This window comes from Triticum aestivum, chromosome 5B (genome assembly GCF_018294505.1).
Source record: "Triticum aestivum cultivar Chinese Spring chromosome 5B, IWGSC CS RefSeq v2.1, whole genome shotgun sequence".
Taxonomy (NCBI): domain Eukaryota; kingdom Viridiplantae; phylum Streptophyta; class Magnoliopsida; order Poales; family Poaceae; genus Triticum; species Triticum aestivum.
In genome coordinates, this window is record NC_057807.1 from 88548175 (window position 1) to 88566817 (window position 18643).

The window sequence follows — 18643 nt, forward strand, 5'->3', positions numbered from 1 at the left end:
TAGCCTCCTCATTCATAGGTATAGAGAGAGAGAGAGAGAAAAAACCCATAAAACCTAAAGCCAGCACCCAACAACACCACTCTGCTCTGCATTTCAATTCCTGAATGGGGGAAAGAAAGAAAGAAAAGTCAATGCCCCAAGAACGAAAGCCTTTGCTTGCAGCGACTCCTCCACCCACTTTACAGCCCACTGTGCGTGTGTGAGCCCCAGGGACAGGGAGCAAAAACTAACAAGGTAGAGCCAATGATAATATTAATGTGACAGTACCAAACACTTTGTTTTTACCCGGTGGATGCTACTAAGAGCACCCCACCCCCACCCCACCCCACCCCAGGCCAGCCTCACTAAAATAGTGCCGCTACTTTTCAGCTCCAAAGCGAGGCAAGGCAGTAGCAGCAGCAGTAGTGGTAGTGAGTGTAGTACAAACAGGGGGAGAAAAGGAAAGAAAAAAGAAGTTGGTGTGGTGTTGGTAGTTCTTGGATGGAAATGAATGCAACCCCCTCTTCATGATGCCAACGCATTTAGTGCGCTCCAAACCACTCGCGACGAGTTTGGTGAGAGCGGGGAGGATCTGAGTGACCTTGCTCTTGAGATTTCCACTGGTTTGAGAGAGCAGTGATGAGTTCTTCTTGGTGGTGGTGGTGTGCAAAAGCAAGGAGAGTGGAGTCAAATCTTTGCTGAGGTTTCTTTGTTTCTTTCTTTCTATCCCTCTTCTTTAATTTGAGTTCTTGGTCCTGCCAAAAGCCAAAGCCCTCCCCTTTTTGCTGGGAAAGGCGGAGCGTGTCATTGCATTTCAAGCCCTCCCAACCCTCCTCCGTTTCTTCTCTTCTCCGAGAAAATCCGCGGTTTCCCCGCCTCAAACCCAAGGAGAACCTGAGATTTCTGCACCCGCACGCAGCCGGCCGGCCACTGTTCTTGGTTGAGGGCTCTCACATTTCTGATCCCCCATTCTCTCTCCCCCGGCGGAAGATCCGGTTTTCTTTCCCTTCCCTTCCCCACCCGGAGCCGAGCCGCAGTTTTCTCCGCGCCCGCTGATCCGGAATCCCACCACCCACCCAGAAATCTCGGGGTTTTCCGGTCAGCCCCATCCCCCCATGCCTCGCCGCGCCCGCTGATCCGAGCCGCGACGCACGCAGGGGCGCTGCGGTTGGTTTCCCCTTCCCCGTCGTCGATCCGACAGCTCGGGGGGCGGCACATGCATCTCTCCCTGTGGAAGCCGCTCTCCCACTGCGCCGCCATCCTCCTCTCCAAGAACCACCGGCGGCGCGGTGGGGGAGGCGGTGGGGGCACTGGCGGGCATGGCGGCGGCAACGGCCGGCGTGACGACCCGGCGTCGTTCCTCCGGCAGCTGCGCGACGCGCTGGACGCCGCGTCGGAGGAGGGCGCCCTCTGCCCGCCGCCCGACGCCGCCGGCGCCGAGGAGGACGCCGCCGTCACCCGCTCCCGCTCCCTGGCGCGCCTGCGGGCGCAGCGCGACTTCCTCCGCGCCACCGCGCTCGCCGCCGCCGCCGGCCCGTTCCGCTCCATCTCCGACCTGCCGCTCCTCGCCCACGCCATAGCCACCTTCCTCTCCATGTATCCGGACTACGCCTCCACCTCCGACGTCGACCGCCTCCGCCTCGACCACTACTCCCACCTCGACGCCCCCGGCGCCGGCAGGGTCTGCTTGGACTACTGCGGCTTCGGCCTCTTCGACTCCAGCTGGGACTCCTCCTCCTCGTCCTTCACATTGTCCGAGCTCAATGCCAATCTGAGCAACCACGCGCTCTACGGTGGCGCTGAGCCCGGCACGGCGGAGAATGACATCAAGGAGCGGATCCTCGAGTACTTGAATGTGCCGGCCAGCGAGTACGCCCTGGTGTTCACTGTCAGCCGGGGGTCAGCGTTCAAGCTGCTCGCTGAGTGCTACCCATTCGAGAACAACCGAAGGCTGCTCACCATGTTTGACCATGAGAGCCAGTCGGTGAACTGGATGGCGCAGAGTGCGCGGGCAAAGGGTGCCAAGACGCGCACCGCATGGTTCCGCTGGCCCACTCTCAAGCTCTGCTCGACGGAGCTGCGCAAGGAGATCGTGGGCAAGAAGAAGGCCAGGCGACGGGATGCTGCAGTCGGATTGTTCGTGTTCCCTGCACAGTCTCGGGTGACCGGCGCCAAGTACTCCTACCAGTGGATGGCGCTGGCACAGCAGAATGGCTGGCATGTTATGCTTGATGCTGGTGCACTTGGTCCCAAGGACATGGACTCGCTGGGGCTCTCGCTGTTCCGGCCAGACTTCATTATAACCTCATTCTACCGGGTGTTTGGTTCTGACCCAACTGGATTTGGTTGCCTTCTGATCAAGAAGTCAGTTATTGGGAGCTTGCAGGGGAGGAATGGCTGCAATGCCTCTGGGATGGTTAGGATTGTTCCAGTCTTTCCACAGTACCTGAGTGACTCCATCGATGAATTTGATGCAGTGGAAACGGAGGGGCTTGAAGACGACGCTTGCACTCCGATAGATGAAAATCCAGTGCCTGATGTCAGGAATGGCTCTCAGCTGCCAGCATTTTCAGGTGTGTACACGTCTGCTCAGGTCAGAGAGACGTTTGAGAGTGACCCTGGTCGTGATAGCAGCTCGGATAGGGACGGGGCGAGCACCATTTTTGAAGAAACTGAGAGCATATCTGTCGGTGAGGTGATGAGGAGTCCAGCATTCAGCGAGGACTGTTCATCAGAGAACTCTTTCTGGGTTGATGTTGGCCAGAGCCCGTTGGGGTCAGAGAAGTCTGGTCAGTTCAAGAAAGGGAAACTGGGATCACCATTACCATCGTCTTGGTTCACTGGCAGAAAGGGTAACAAGAGGATGTCACCCACATCAAGGATATCTAGAAGCCCACTTTATGATGGTAATGTGATTTCTTTTGATGCTGCTGTATTGTCAGTTTCACAAGATGTAGACTGCCTCAGGGAAGACCCTGAAGAAGAAATCTATGAGAATGGCCGGGGAAATCATTTCAGGCAAGTTAGTGAAATCCAGGAGGAGCCAGAGGTGGAAGAGGTTGCATGCCAACATGCCATGAATGGTGATTTGGACCACAAAGAAAGTGCGATAAGAAGGGAGACTGAAGGGGAATTTCGGCTGCTGGGACGGAGGGATGGAAACAGCAGGTTTGCTGGCGGTCGTCTCTTCGGTGTTGAAGAGATTGACGGAGCTATAAGCATGGGGCGCAGGGTTTCATTCAACACTGAGGCAAATATGATTGCTGACAGACTACATCGGGCCTCAGATGCTGCTGAAGCGTCTGGATATCCATTTCGTGATGACGATGCCTGTATAAGTGATGGGTATGATGATGCTCAAGACTGGAGCAGGAGGGAACCAGAGATAATTTGCAGGCACATTGATCATGTTGATATGATGGGGCTCAACAGAACAACTCTTAGGTTAAGGTACCTTATCAATTGGCTAGTAACTTCGCTGTTGCAGCTGAAGCTGCCAGGCTTGAAAGACAGTGATGGAGTTCCTCTTGTCCACATTTATGGTCCAAAGATTAAGTATGAAAGGGGAGCGGCCGTTGCTTTCAATCTGAAGCAAAGTGGTGGCGCTTTCATTAATGCTGAATTTGTCCAGAAGATAGCTGAGAAAAATGGCATATCTCTCGGCATCGGTTTTCTTAGTCATATAAAGATAGACCCAAACCAGAAGCAGTCAAATGGAGCACTAGATATACCCGAGGCTTCCTTTTATAAGAATGGTCGCAGAGACAGTAAAAAGGTGACTGTAAGAGTTGAAGTTGTGACTGCTTCGCTTGGCTTCCTCACTAACTTTGAAGATGTGTACAAGATGTGGGCATTTGTTGCCAAGTTCTTAGATCCTTCATTCCTGGAAAGTGAGCGCATTGCCATAGCTACTGACCAAATGGAGGCGATAGCTGCTGAGCACATGCAAGGGCAAATTTGAGCTTGATGTATGATGTATCGATCAATGAAGGAGTGGAAGGTGATCTTTCTCCTTTTGTCGAGCCATAATTTGTGTTTTCGAGGGGTAATTGGTAGTGGATTTAGCAGATTTTTTTATTCTTTGCCTAGTTCCTCGACATGTGACTTATTTTTGTGTCATGTAGAGTTTGCTCAAATATGTACCAGCGGCTCATCAGTAGAGCTCTTTTCCACTGAACAATGTTTGTAAAGCAGCTCACTGGAAATGAAATAGTTTTGAGTGCTTTGTACCTGGAATGTGTTCATGATGCAGTTTTCACATCCTCTGTTAAAATTGTCTTCTAATTTATTTTTGTTTGTGGTTACTGCTTAAAGTTGTAACTTTTTGCCAACCTTTGATAATCAATCCATGTTGCTGGATGACTGTCCTTTTTGTTCATGGAAACTCACAACTGAGAATGGTGTGCGCCGCTTCGAAGTTCCAACTTCCACTTTGATTTTATTCCAGTCTGTCTGTTCAACATGTTTATGTCTTGTTGAAATAGAACCATTCAGTTGGATTTGAACTGTTTCTAAGTACTATCGCTTTCCTTCTTGGGTGAACTTCAATCATGAATTGTCTCAGTGTGGTATTATACAATTTCAACCCCCTTTTTGTGTATGTTATGTTTTTTTGGCAGGATTACTAATAATCTGAGACTTGATTGCCTTCGATAACCTGATCTGAAGAAGCATTAGGAACCAGTCACTGATTGTTGGATGTACTCCTGGAGTTTTTGCATGTCCTAGCATTGAAACATAACATTATCACGATCGTTGTCTCAGTGGGCTCGCATGAATAAGATCCTGTATAACCATTAATGTTATTCTTCCTTTTGTACTAGTAAATCAAAATTACGAACATCCACTACCGATCTATTTGGTATTTTGGTGCATGTCTTCCCCCAGCCCAGGTAAGAAGGTAGCTCCAATTTTGACGGTGCAATTTTTTTTATGACTTTTGGATGCTCCCTATTTATCAGTAATTATAATCAGGGAGTCCCATCATAGATCCGCTCTGCAATACCATGAAATATCTTTTATGGACCTTCAGTTGTGCTGGTAAACTAAATTGGGAACTCTCTACAAGTCAGAAGCTTATCTTGTGTTATGTGTTGTCAATGTTCAGTTTCTGTACCGGTTTCTACAGTAATTAGTCATGTTAACTCAGGTGCATTGCCTAGTGTTACGCTTAACATGACGATTTCATTAATTTTTCCCTTTTAAATTGCTTAAATGTGCTATTTTATTTTTATCCTTGAAATGTAGAAGACAGCAGAATTGTGATAAACCCCTTACTAGGCTCTATTAGTATGCAGCAACTGTACATCAGTTTGTATTTAATACACATACATCAGTTTTGAGCTTTTGCCCCTACTGTGGCTGCCCTGTCCTTCTTGTACTGCCATGTAGCAGCAACATCACATTTTATGCCAAGCAACTTACAAAATGATGCAACCATTGGGCTGTAAAATGGAGGAATTGTAAATGCATTTTTTTTGTACAGCCGAAAGAAAAACGATCCCAGCATCAAATGCATTTCTTTTCCCAGAACAAATGCCTGAAACATTCTTTCCTGCTTAGGCCTGGCTGGCTCTGATCTGATCAGTGGCTGGCCATACCCTATTCTGTTCACTCAGTTTGACAGGCATAGTCAAGAGAATCTTCCCAAGTATGTCGAGGCAGAGCAGTGGCAGTATGTGTTCAGTGCTCATGTTCAGAAGAAAACGATTCAGTGAAAAAATTAAAGAGGATGGTTTTCAGTTCCCAGTCTATTCCTCTTCCTAATTAATCAGTTTTACTTCTCTGTCCACAGTGGGTTTTAACTCACATAATATGTGTCTTGAAGTGTTGAATGCGGCTTGTGACTTTTGGGTTCTCCATACAGCCATACAGTACTATTTATCTGTGAGACTGTGACCTTTGTGCTAGCACTGCTCAGAGCATCCCTCTGGATCCGTGGCAACCGGCAACCTTGCAGAAGTCCTGGTAATCTCCTGCTTTAATCTCTGCTGTTGTTTTCGCTATTGCTACTGACCACATCTGCTACTACACTCTAGATATTGCTGCCCTTTCTTATCTTCTTAGACTATATGGAAGAAATGAAACTGGAATATGGCAGTAGATTCTGCAGCTTTTAGTGCTTAAAAGTCAAAGCTATCAAATAGCAACTTTTGTCATGCTTTCATCTGCATCAGCCTGAATAAACTTTTCTAGTGATGTTCTTTTTCAACAGTAGGGCACAATGTCAGCACAGTCGGTTCATGTCAATTAGCCTGAATACTGAAAGCAGGTTACTTCCCAGTTCCCACCTGTTTACGTGCCTACTGTAAATTGATTTTGTCCTCCCTTCCTAATAACTTCCATCTTTATTAACATTGTAGGAGTGATCAGAGGATGGACAAGTCTTGCACACAATGCAAGGATTATGTCGCACATCAATATTGGGACCACATGGATAATCGGAAAAAGCGTTTCTTTAAGCTTATGCTTGGCAATTTCAGGAATGGAGTGGTACGATCTTCTCGACTATGCTGTTCCTGTGGACAAATATACATGTTCTATAGTTTGTTAGTTTGTTGTTTTGGGTAAGTGGAAAACTTAGGTCCTGGGATAACAGTTTCATGGTTTACTCATCTTAGTACTTGATTTGGAGGTTCGAACCAGTTTTGTTTTTATGTATGAGTAGTTGTTTGAGAATCAATTTCTGGCAAAAATGTTGAACGTCAGAAAATTATCGGAAATTATCAGGACATTCACCTCAATATTCTGTTCATGCATGGAGTTAGGATCCACATGTCTGTGGTTTTGTGAGACATGGATTATTTGTAAAGCATGCCCTGAAAAACTGACTTAGTGGGTGGCATATCCTGAAAACCACTCCTTAAACTATGCATAAGGCATATTCAAAGGGGGCAGCCCCAGTGCATGTAGCTCCCGCTCTGGGGAAGGGTCCGACCACTTTGGGTCTATTGTACGCAGCCTTTCCCTACATTTCTGCAAGAGGCTGTTTCCAGGACTTGAACCCGTGACCTCATGGTCACAAGGCAGCAACTTTACCACTGCGCCAAGGCTCCCCTTCATGCATAAGGCATATTCAAATAAATAAATTTATATCTGCATTGAGAAAACATGTTTGCTCTTGGTTTTCAGTAAAATTAGCAGCAACGACCTTGTTATTTATATGGATCAATATAACTAGTTATTACTCTTAAAATAGTAACGGTGTAATGCTTTCAATTTTATGACATACTCCATGTTAGTGTAAATTACCTCTTTATCCTACCATGTACTCCCTCCGTTCCTAAATGTAAGTCTTTATAGAGATTTCACCAGATGGACTACATAAGGAGCAAAATGAATGAATCCAAACTTAAAATGCATCTACATACATCCGTATGTAGTTCGTAGTGGAATCTCTACAAAGACTTATATTTAGGAACGGAGGGAGTACATGCTGTCAATTTTATTTTTTAATCCCTGCAGACCATACCAGAGAAGTTTGTGCGCAGTGTCAGAGGAATGATCTCTGAACTAGTCAAACTAGAAACTCCAGATGGTAATACATATAATGTTCATATTGCCAAGGAACTGAATAATCTAGTCCTTCGATCTGGATGGTCAAAATTTGCCAGTGTTTATGAGCTTCAAGAGGGTGACTTTTTGAGGTTCAAATACAATGGGGACTCCCACTTCAAAGTTGAGATCTATGATCCAAGTGCTTGCGAGAAAGAGACATCCTGCGTTGTAATGAACTACAATCCAGGTCTCCAAAAACGGAGCGTTCCTCATGATAATCAAATGTTATCACCGGAGGGTGAAAGGTTAGCAAAGCGTCACAATGGTTGCTGCAGCGACAGTTGCAAAACTTCAAAGATGAATCCAGCAGGCTCTCCACACAAACCAAGTAAAGATACATATTTCCTCCTAGTTCTAGCACAGTGTGATCAAGTTTCATTATTAACAGCATTAATGGTTGATATTGCGCAGCTAAAAAGGAAGTCCCATCTTCTGAAGATGCCAGGAGTTCAGGTGAACTTCAGACTTCCACCAGGTCTCGCTATTTCTTAGCAACAGGGTGCAACCTGACTGATGCACATAAGGTGGAAGTCGACAAAATTGAGCAAAATATCAGGCCTGAGATTCCACTATATGTCAAAACCATGTCCAGTGCCAGTCTGGTTGATGGATTTCTGGTATGTTGGCAGTTGCATTACTTGCATTGCATACTTAATGACTACTTGAGCTGTTTGACTTTTTCAGAACTTGTTCTTGCGATGATCAGAACTTCAGATTCACCTGTTAAATCTTGTTAAAGCTTTGCTGAACTCATCAAAACTAACTGCTAGATCATTTGTGATAGGTCATATCTCATATGCAAAGATTACGCTATCAAACACCTTCCATGCAAAGACGAATTCATCACATTTTGTCATGCCAGTCATAGCAAGACATGGCGTGCTCATTACAAGATCAATGCTGATGATACATATCATCTTTCTACCGGATGGTTGAGATTTGTCGATGACAACCAGTTGCAAAAAGGCGATACTTGCATGTTTGAAGTATTAAAGAGGCAGAGAAGTTTCACAATGGCAGTTCATCTGCTTAAAGCAAGCTATCATCATCCACCAGGTAATGCCCTGCGTATATGCATGCAGTGTGAGGGATCATCCTTTAGATGTAGCTCTACTCACAGTGGGGAAAAACTTGAAAATGAATCCAGCAGATTCTGTAAGAGATGATGTAAATTAATGCACTATTGGTTTCGTGTCCCATGTTTAGTAATTTGTGACTGGGTTTTTTTTGTAGGATTTCCCGCTTCTTCCAAGAGTCTTAGGCCTGAAGCCAAGAGTTTTAGGCCTGAAGATAAAGTGAGGCTGTCACGATTCATCACATTGGAGGGTCTGCTGAAGACTAAAGTGCATGAGAAAGTAGAAGTTATTAAGCCCGAAATCCCTGTTTTTGTGTCTATCATGATGAAAACCAATGTTAGCGGCAGAAGCCTCAGTTTGGTGAGCCACCATCACTTTGTTCATATTTAAAAGAAAAGGGCAAATACATTTCGTCAGCGGAAGTTTATTCCCTGTTATAGTGAGAAAACAGAAAAGTAGAGCAGTGAAGTTTTCACTGAATCTTACTTAATTTTTTTTTCCGTGCAATCAGGCCTTCAGTCTGGATTATGCCAAAGATTTTCTCCCTGGTGAGAACCAAATTTTCAGGCTTCATCGGCCCGGGGAAAGCGCTCCATGGAAAACTGAATTCAAGAGCTTTGCTTCAAGGCGTTGGCTTGTTAGAGGCTGGGAGCAATTTGTCATTGACAACAAACTGGAACTAGACGATGTCTGCCTCTTCGAGCGGATTGAAAACAAGAAGAAGCTCAGGATGATGGTCCACATCATCCGAAAGAAAGAGTACTGTTGATTTGCTCCCTTTTTTTGCCTATGCTTTTGTAATCGGGAAGTTTAGTATCGTCAGTGGGTTTTTGTGTTGGAATTTTCCTGACTCATCCGACAAAATCTCAGAGAAGTGCTAGAATAAACAACATTACCTGGATATGATGATACTTCCTGGTTAGTTTGTGTTACAGAATCATGGTCATATTGTGACTTCTAAGTATCAGTATAAGTTGTTTCGGATATATCCTTTGAGAATGCGCAAAATTCTTGTAATCCAATCCCATGAAATTGATGTGTACAAATTTGAGAAGCTTATGTATTGTTCTACATTCTTGCAAAGTTTAACCTCAAATTAAGTATTGTCAATGGATTGCTTCTGACAACTGTATGCTGCAACCAGGAGGCAATGAGCTGTAACTTGATAAGATCACAGACAATTTGATTACAGTTAGTTTCTGCAACGTTACTTGATTGAAATGACTGCGCACTGTCCACTCCACTTAGAGCAACTCCAATGGGATGACCCATTTCGTCTGCCCGCGTCCGTTTGGGTCGGCACGGACAAAAGTGGCGGCCCAACGCGCCGACCCAAACCCATTTCACGTCGCGTCCGCGCCGACGCATTTGCGGCCCAAATTTGCGTCTGGAATGCGTCGGCGCGGACGCGAAGTGGACGCGTCGCGCGTCTCCTCGCCGTCCGCCGCGTCCCCACCTGGCGGCCGTCCAACTACGACGGTCAACATAATTTATGACGACCGCCCACCTTGGGCCCACGAGTCAGCGACGGCGGTCGTCCTTTTTTAAGCCGAGCGTGCGGCGGGGCCATCCTCATCCACTACCACTCGCCCCCCGTCCCCATCTGGCCACCCCCGCCCCCACGCCGGCGACAACCCTAGCCACCGCCAGCATGGGTTTCTTCTTCGGCATCGGCAGCAGCTGCAAGGGCAAAGCCCCCGCCCGCCATTCCCCCGCCCTCCCCGCGCCGGCGCGCGCTCCCCGGCAGAGGCAGTGCATCAACGTGCCGTTGCACCAGGCTGAGTGGCACTGGCACCACCGCGTGCCTCTGCCGTACCCGGATGTGACGCTGTCGCATGACTGGCATTTGGCCCCGGAGAGGATCCCAGTGCCGGCGGCGCCGCGGACGGCGAGGGCCCATGCGGAGGAGGTGCGGCACCGGCGGGCGTTGCTGACGTCGGAGCAGCGCGCCGACCCGCACTTATCGTCGACTCGCCCAACTGGGCTCGATGGTTCGCCTTCGAGCACGAGGAGGCGAGGCGACGCGGCGTCCGCAGCGTCGACCACAGCCTTCCGCCGCCCGCGCTCGTCGTCCACGACGAGGACCAGGAGGCCGAGGCCGCCTACCAGGCGGCCATCAAGGAGAGCGAGGAGGAGGAGCGGTGGAGGGAGGCGGACGAGGCGGCTTTCGAGGCTACCATGGCGGAGGCCATGGCCCTCTCCGCGGCGGGCGACTGCGTCGTGCCGCCGGTGGCCCCGCCGTCCCCGCCCAAAGCCGAGCCGGAGGAGCCGGCCTACCTCGAGCGCTACTCCTGGACCGGAGTAGTGCGCGAGTGGGTCAGCGCTCCGCCGATCTGGCTCGGGGCGACGGAGAAGCAGGAGGCGGCCTACCTCGACCACTGGCGCCGCGTTCGGCTGGCCGAGGAGTGCCGGGAGGACGAGCGCCTGCAGATGCTCGACCGCGAGGCCGAAGAGGAGGCACGCCAGGCCTAGGCAGCGGTGGCGCAGGCAGCGGCGGCAAAGCCCGACATCACCGCCGTCTGGAACACGGCGTTCCCCTGGGCCGGCCCTGCGCCGACGCTGATCGACCTCACCGGTCCAGGCGCAGCCGCCGCCGCCGCCGAGGACGCCTAGGGCAGCGCGTCGTCTAGTTTTAATGTAATGTGGACTTTCGCCGGCCTTCGTGGCCGGCTTTTATGTTTAATTAAATGCATGCATTTATTTTCGAAATGCTTCCAATACTTTTTTTGCCGCGCCGACGAAATGGGTCGGGCCAGCGTTGGGCGCTCGCGCCGACCCAAACACGACATCGGACGTTTGTGTCCGCCGGGCCGACCCAAACGGACAAAAGCGCCGTCCGTTTGGGTCGGCCCGTTGGAGTTGCTCTTACTGCCAATTTCACCTCCCCCAAAGATGAAGTAAACATAGCACACGTCTGCCATGGTGGCCCCACCTTTCAGTGGGTGAGGTCCATGAACACCCAGAGTCCACTAGTCTTCCCTGAGCTGTAACTTTAGGTGAAATCTATTTATGTATGTAGTTACTCCACTAGTCTCGTCAGCCAGCGCCAGCACAACTCCTCTCTCTCCCTCTCTCTTCTCACCAGGAAGAATCAGGGAATGCATGAAGAGCAAGGCAAGCACAGCTCTCTCTCTCTCTCTCTCTCTGTGTGTGTGTGTGTGTGTGTGCGCGCGCGCGCGCGCTGTGGCTGAGGATGTTGCTTCTGTGATTGTTGAATGGCAGATGAGATGATGGGTGAGAAAGGGTGCGAGAGCTGCAAGAAGTGGCAGGAGCACTACTACTGGGAGCACATGGATGCGAGCAAGACCAAGTTCTTCAAGCTCATGACACAAGATTCCCAGCAGCGCATTGTAAGTATCCAATACCCTCACAAGGATTGAACTCTCTAACAATAGTTGACCGCTTGTACTAGCTAGTTCCAAATTGTTGATTTTCCCCTTGCAAAAAGAAAAGGATGTTTGAAAAACAACGGCAACTAGGACTAATCCTGATTTTCTAGAAAGCATAAAGAAGTCGTACAAGGCTCATCAGTCATGTATGTATGTATCAGAAACGCAACACTTATGGTGTTTTCTCCAAAAACAAAATGTCTTAGAAGATGGAACTTACTTACCTCCCAATAATGGACTGTACAAACTTAAAATGGATCCTCTGTACTAATCGCCTGCCAATTTTGTCTTCTCCATCTTAGCGCATACCGGACAAATTTGCGAGCAATTTCATCAGGCAGATGCAGAACCCACAGGGATTTGACCTGAAAGCAACAAGCGGCGAAACATGGCATGTGGGTGTTACCAAGGTTGCCAATGGCCTGTTCTTCAGTTCAGGATGGGGAGATTTTGTCAAGGCTCATGAACTGCAGGAGAATGACCTCCTGGTCTTCACATTCAGCGGCAACTCCTCTTTTGAGGTTCTCGTCTTCGATGCGACCGGCTGCGAGAAACTATCTTCTCTCTTCGCTGGCGCTGGCATGCGCAAACATTTTCATGGTATGGTGGGTCAACAGGTTGAGCAATACTCTCTAAGTGATGATTCTGATTCTGATTCTGATGATGACGACGGCGAGGAGGATGACGATGATGATACAAGTGTGCCGTGTCAGCTGATTGAGTCCCGTCAGAATGTCTCCACTTTAAGGAAATTCAGTAGCAGAACCAAACCAAGTAAGGCATCATGTGGTTCGACTAATGCATGAGATGATATCTCTGAATCTATCCCTTTCTTGAGATCTTGGTGTAGTCAGCTAACACAGACCCATGTAACTATGCACATGATTAACAATTATCTTTTGCTGGTTTTTTCAAATGCTAAATTTAAGCTCATGTACACACTGTTTCAGGGAAAGAGCTTCTTCCTGGATCACCAAACTGTAGCAGCTCATGTGATGTTAAGCATGAGGAAACTGATGAAGAGGAGAGTGATGACGACACATATGCTGACTTCGACTACTGCTACTCGAGGGCTGCAAAGCAACTACCCGACGACGAAAAAAGTGAAATAATCGGGCTGGCTTCGATCCAACCGGGCAATCCAGCATTCATGACAGTTCTTCTGAGGGCCCACCTGCAACACAAGAACAACTTTCTGGTCAGTTTGGACTGATCAAAACGATCTAACGCACTTACAGCAAGCTTGTGTAATTTTGTGTCAACTCTGGCATGCACAAGGTTTCCCATATGTTTAGACATTAATTTCTCCTTGTGCCTTGTGCAGGTCATCCCCAGTAAATTTGTACACGAACATCTTCACATGAGATCACATGAGGTTGTGCTCCTCAGGCCAAACAGAGAAGAGAGGTGGCATGTCAGGTACTACCAGGGGAGCTCCAGCAGAGGCTTCAGGGGCCAACCCTGGGCCAAGTTCGTCCGTGACAACGAACTGCACGAGGGGGATGTCTGCGTCTTCGAGCTGATCAAAGGCGTGAGGAATGAGAAGAAGGCGGCGAGGACGACGATGACCGTCCATGTTGTCAGGAGGAGGAGGTCCAACGGTCGGTTTGCCTTAGTGGGCTAAGTTCCTGCAGTGTGGGAGGTGCGCTGAATATTTTGGCATGTAATATGCAGTGTAGATATGTGCAAGTGCCTAGTACTGAAACCTGAACTGGAGTACTTAGCTGGTATGAGCAGTGTGCTGAATGTTTCTGAACCAGAGGGGAAATCACCACTGATCATCAACAACGTCTTTCCGCTGCACCCCCATGAGATGTGACTAGTGCACCTCCAAGACTAAGGGTTCATAGTTTTATGTGTATGGTAAGATCTGTCTTTGTGTTTCTAATGTTTAGATGACATGAGCTGCCCTTTGTACCTCACTAAGGGTAAAACACTGCATAACTCCTTGACAGTGGTTATGTCTTCAACTATATGCCATCATGCTTTTGCAATGCTCTATTTTATTATCTAATACTAGGGTTTCAATCACCCTGATTGAAGCATTAGCCATTAGGTTTGGCGTGTGTCGATATAGTGGATTTAGGATGTACTGCCTATATAACATGATGCTAACCTATGTCATAATTTGGCATGATTGTTTGGTTGATCAAACTCACATGCATGCCTATGCTTATATTTATGTGTCTGCACGAGAACCAACTTTTGTGGTTGGATGATGTGAGTTTCAGGGTCATCCATGTGACCATGTGTGTGTAATGTGTTTCTCAAAAAGAAAAAATGTTTCCACGCTTTTGTGAGAGATGCTACTAGTGATTCTATGAACCTGGTCCAGTTTCCTCCATAACACCCCAGCCCCCCCTCCCCCCCCCCCTCTCATTTCCTTGTGTTTTTGTTTACTGCTATTATTTGTTCTGAAAATACAAACAACTTAGTACTACAATATCTCACCCGCAAAAAACAAAGTAGTACAATATCTACTCATTATTTGTTGCAACTAACAAAGCTAATGAGGTTGACACCCTCATTGGAACCATCAGGGGCACAAGGTGCCTTTTTATTGTATTTCAGTACTTTTGATGAAGTCTTGAGTGTTAATTCTACACACTGATACCTTGGTTAAGTTAGGGGGAAACATGCCACCGCTACAAACCCTTGTGCTTGTGGGCAAACAACTGGCTGCATACTATAGAAATTGGAGCAAACACCACCTGACCTGCTCAAGACCATCAAGCAACTGCAAGCCACATAATATCTCTCGGATGCATGGGCTATTTTAGGGACTCATCAACAGAACATTCTATTTGAGCTATTAAATGGTTGGCATTTTCTGACGATCGACAAAAGGTTAACATCTTGGAAAATTTAATCCTGTCTCCCCTTGAGATGAAATGCATTTAATGTCGGTTAGAAAGATGACCTTGCTAGTTACTCTGTCATGAAAAGCCCCATGTTACATGCTCTTAGTATGTACCATGGCAATCTCAGTCACGTTTGCAAAGCTTGCGATCGGGGGAAATGTAAACTGCCAACTAGATGAAGGTTGGATAATAATTGATAAAATGTTGTTGACGATGAAAATATGCAATTTCAAAATAATATCTCCTGCTCGCAAAATCCAAATCATGTAGCACATACTCCCATCTAATTACTTGAAATCACATTGGCTATTTTGCTCCAACAATACCCCATTGCATAAGAAATGGAAGTTTCTCCCAAATTAAACCATCCGTAGTACAAAACTTCTATGCTTGTGTTCTAGTTGAACACCCCCACATAGTAGTGATACAAAAGCCGCATCTATCAAGCTTTCCTCTAGAAACACAATTCAGACACATACTAGTTAACTTTGGGTTGACAAATCCACCACAAAGTCCACATGATCTCGGAAATGGTTTGACAAGCAAGTTCTTCTTCTGTAATACTTTTGTATTGTAAAGGCTTGGTATATTCTTGACCCCTCTCATCCCTAAGAAGACGTATGTTTGACAAGTAGGGAAGGAAATGTGTTGGATTGAGAGATATATCCTCTCAGTCCTAGCTACACTTGTAGTTGAGCATCACGAGAGAAGGTGGCAGAGGTAATGAAAAATGTGAGAAGATACAATGCCAGAGGCCAGGTGACGGCGAAGTTAGGTTGCTTGTGAACATATATATTGCAAAGTAAGAAAGTGGTGGTTGGAAGATGATATGATCTCGTCAATTACACTTGCACACTACATGATAATTGAAATCATCTTTCAATAGTATAATTTATTTATAGTACATTGGTACTGCGTGAGGTGCACGTGGGAGGACCACACAAACTTAGCTATCCGTTCACCAAGGTATGGCCTTTGTGTGGAGTAATTCGGTGCATTGTTTGGTTGATGACTAATATCGCCAAGACTAGTCTTAGAACAAATATGCCTGCTAAAAAGAGCGCGACCAACTTTGATGTATGACATGTGAGCTATATATATCTAACAAAAGGTGGAAACAATTATCACAACAAACCAAATACATTTTTTTTCTTCGAAAAGGGGGTTTACCCTAGCCTCTGCATCAGAAAAATGCATACGACCCATATTATTAATAAAAAAAAGATCCAACAACAGTCTCCAAGTCTCGCAGCAGGAAGTAAACAAATGCTCACAAGAGCGAAACAAAAAAAAGGCAAAGCCACAACCGGCTGGCCAATAAATATAGGAGCACTACATGCCTATCCTATTACATGACCGCCATTCAAACCGGTTAAAAATATCCCGAGCTACCATCTCCCATTGGGTAGACGCAGTAACCAAATGCTCCCTGGCCTCCGTCGGAGTGAGTAGCGACCACATACGGATCAACGCAGTGGCCCTGAAGATAACCTGCAAAAAGTGAATGTTTGCTGTTCTGTTAAAAACCAAATCATTTCTGCAGTTTCAGACTGCCCATAATAAAGCACAAACGCCTACACGAATGTGCCTCGCTGTATCTGAAACTATCCCATCGAGCCACGTCCCAAATAACATGTTGATAGAACTGGGCGGATTAATATTAAAAGCAATACGAATCGACCGACACAAAATCTTGGCCAGCGGACAATTAAGAAAGAGGTGTTTGATAGATTCGTTATGGTCGCAAAAACTACATCTTGCAGAGCCCACCCAGTTATGTTTTGTCAGATTATCCTTAGTCAGAATAACTTGTTTATGCACAAACCACATAAACACTTTGATTCTCAAAGGGACCTTAACTTTCCAAACATGTTTCGAGGAAGGAATCACGCTGGAGTTAATAACATCCAGATACATGGATTTGACCGAGAACACTCCGTTCTTAGTGAGTTTCCAACACAACTGATCTGGCTGCTGAGACAACTGGACATCCATCAATCTTCTCACAAGATGGAGCCAGGCCTCCCAGCGATTTCCCACTAGCGTCTCCGAAAATGAATATTGAGGGGAGTGGATTGTAGCACCGTTGCAACGTAAGCATCTCTACGTTGAACAATGTTATACAAAGAAGGATATTGAAGTGCAATGGGAGTCTCCCCAAGCCACGTATCCTCCCAGAACCTCGTAGCAGCTCCATTTCCGACTAAGAACCTTGTCCTATTGAAAAAAAGTGATTTAACTCTCATCAAACCTTTCCAAAATGGTGAGTCAGTCGGCCTCACTGTCACCTGGGACAAAGTTTTAGAGTGAAGATACTTATTTCGCAAGATCTGAGCCCAAGTGGCCTCCGTCTCGGAAGAAAGCTTAAACAACCACTTGCTAAGGAGACATCTGTTTTTGACTTCCAGATTTTCAATACCTAGACCCCCTTGATCCTTCGGCCTACAGATGATATCCCATTTAGCAAGCCTATACTTTTGCTTAAGCTCATCACTCTGTCAAAAGAATCGTGATCGATAGAAATCTAGCCTCTTCCTGACTCCCACCGGGACCTCGAAAAAGGATAGAAGAAACATAGGCATACTTGTGAGGACCAAATTAATCAAAATTAATCGCCCTCCGTATGACATGATCTTCCCTTTCCAACAGCTCAGTTTCTTCTCAAAACGATCCTCAATGCACTTCCATTCTCTGTTGGTCAGCTTACGATGATGAATGGGTATACCTAAATAAGTGAATGGTAAAGTTCCCAATTCACATCCGAAAAATTGTTTATATGCCTCCTGGTCATCATTAGCTCTTCCAAAACAGAACAATTCGCTCTTGTGGAAGTTAATTTTTAACCCGGTCAATTGTTCAAATAAGCATAACACGAGCTTCATGTTTCTCGCTTTCGCCAAGTCGTGCTCCATGAAGATGCTAGTATCATCAGCATACTAAAGGATAGAGACACCTCCATCAACTAAATGCGGAACAAGGCCACCTACCTACCACGCATCCTTAGCCCGTCCTATTAAAATGGTCAGCATGTCTACCACTATGTTGAATAGGATCGGTGACATTGGATCCCCTTGCCTTAACCCATTGTGTGTCTGGAAGTAGTGACCTATGTCATCGTTCACTTTAATCCCTACACTCCCTTTTTGCGTAAAGGATTCTACCTGGTTTCTCCAGGTCTGATCAAAACCTTTCATACACAAAGCCTGTTCAAGAAAGGGCCATTTAACTTTATCGTATGCTTTTTCAAAATCCACTTTAAAAACAACGCCATCTAGTTTTTTTGAGTGAATCTCATGGAGCGTTTCATGCAAGACGACAACCCCTTCAAGGATATTTCTATCTGGCATGAAAGCAGTTTGGGATGGTTGCACCACAGAATGTGCAATTTGCGTAAGCCTATTCGTCCCAACCTTGGTGAAAATTTTGAAACTAACATTAAGAAGACAAATAGGCCTGAAATGCTCAATGCGAACGGCCTATGTCTTCTTAGGAAGTAAAGTTATCGTTCCAAAATCCAGCTTAAACAATTGAAGCTGTCCAGAGAAGAGCTCATGGAACATCGGAAGCAAGTCCCCCTTAATAAAGAGCCAACATTTTTTATAGAACTCCACCGGAAACCCATCCGGTCCTGGAGCCTTATTATTTTTCATTTGTGCGATGGCCTCAAACACCTCTTTCTTCGTAAAAGGAGCAGTCAAAATCTCATTCTCGTCAGTCGCGAGTTGAGGAACATCCTCAACCCTGGACTCATCTAAGGACACAAAATTCTCTTCCGGAGGTC

At 46.6% G+C, this 18643-nt stretch overlaps 2 protein-coding genes across 2 annotated transcripts; both read left to right on the forward strand.

Annotated features, from left to right (window-relative positions):
- Window positions 1-344: 344 nt before the first annotated feature.
- On the forward strand, window positions 345-4208 carry LOC123110553 (uncharacterized). The gene has a single exon (XM_044531104.1). It carries the CDS (start codon window positions 1196-1198, stop codon window positions 3938-3940), a length of 2745 nt encoding a protein of 914 aa, XP_044387039.1. The 5' UTR covers window positions 345-1195; the 3' UTR covers window positions 3941-4208.
- Window positions 4209-6013: 1805 nt separating this feature from the next.
- LOC123114675 (uncharacterized) lies at window positions 6014-13976 on the forward strand. The gene is made up of 13 exons (XM_044536119.1): window positions 6014-6250; window positions 6342-6471; window positions 7444-7864; window positions 7948-8153; window positions 8307-8592; window positions 8770-8972; window positions 9124-9371; window positions 10290-10577; window positions 11632-11726; window positions 11835-11962; window positions 12304-12775; window positions 12952-13199; window positions 13326-13976. The coding sequence occupies exons 1-13, from the start codon at window positions 6177-6179 to the stop codon at window positions 13623-13625; spliced, it is 3099 nt and encodes a 1032-aa protein (XP_044392054.1). The 5' UTR covers window positions 6014-6176; the 3' UTR covers window positions 13626-13976.
- The last annotated feature ends 4667 nt before the right edge of the window (window positions 13977-18643 follow it).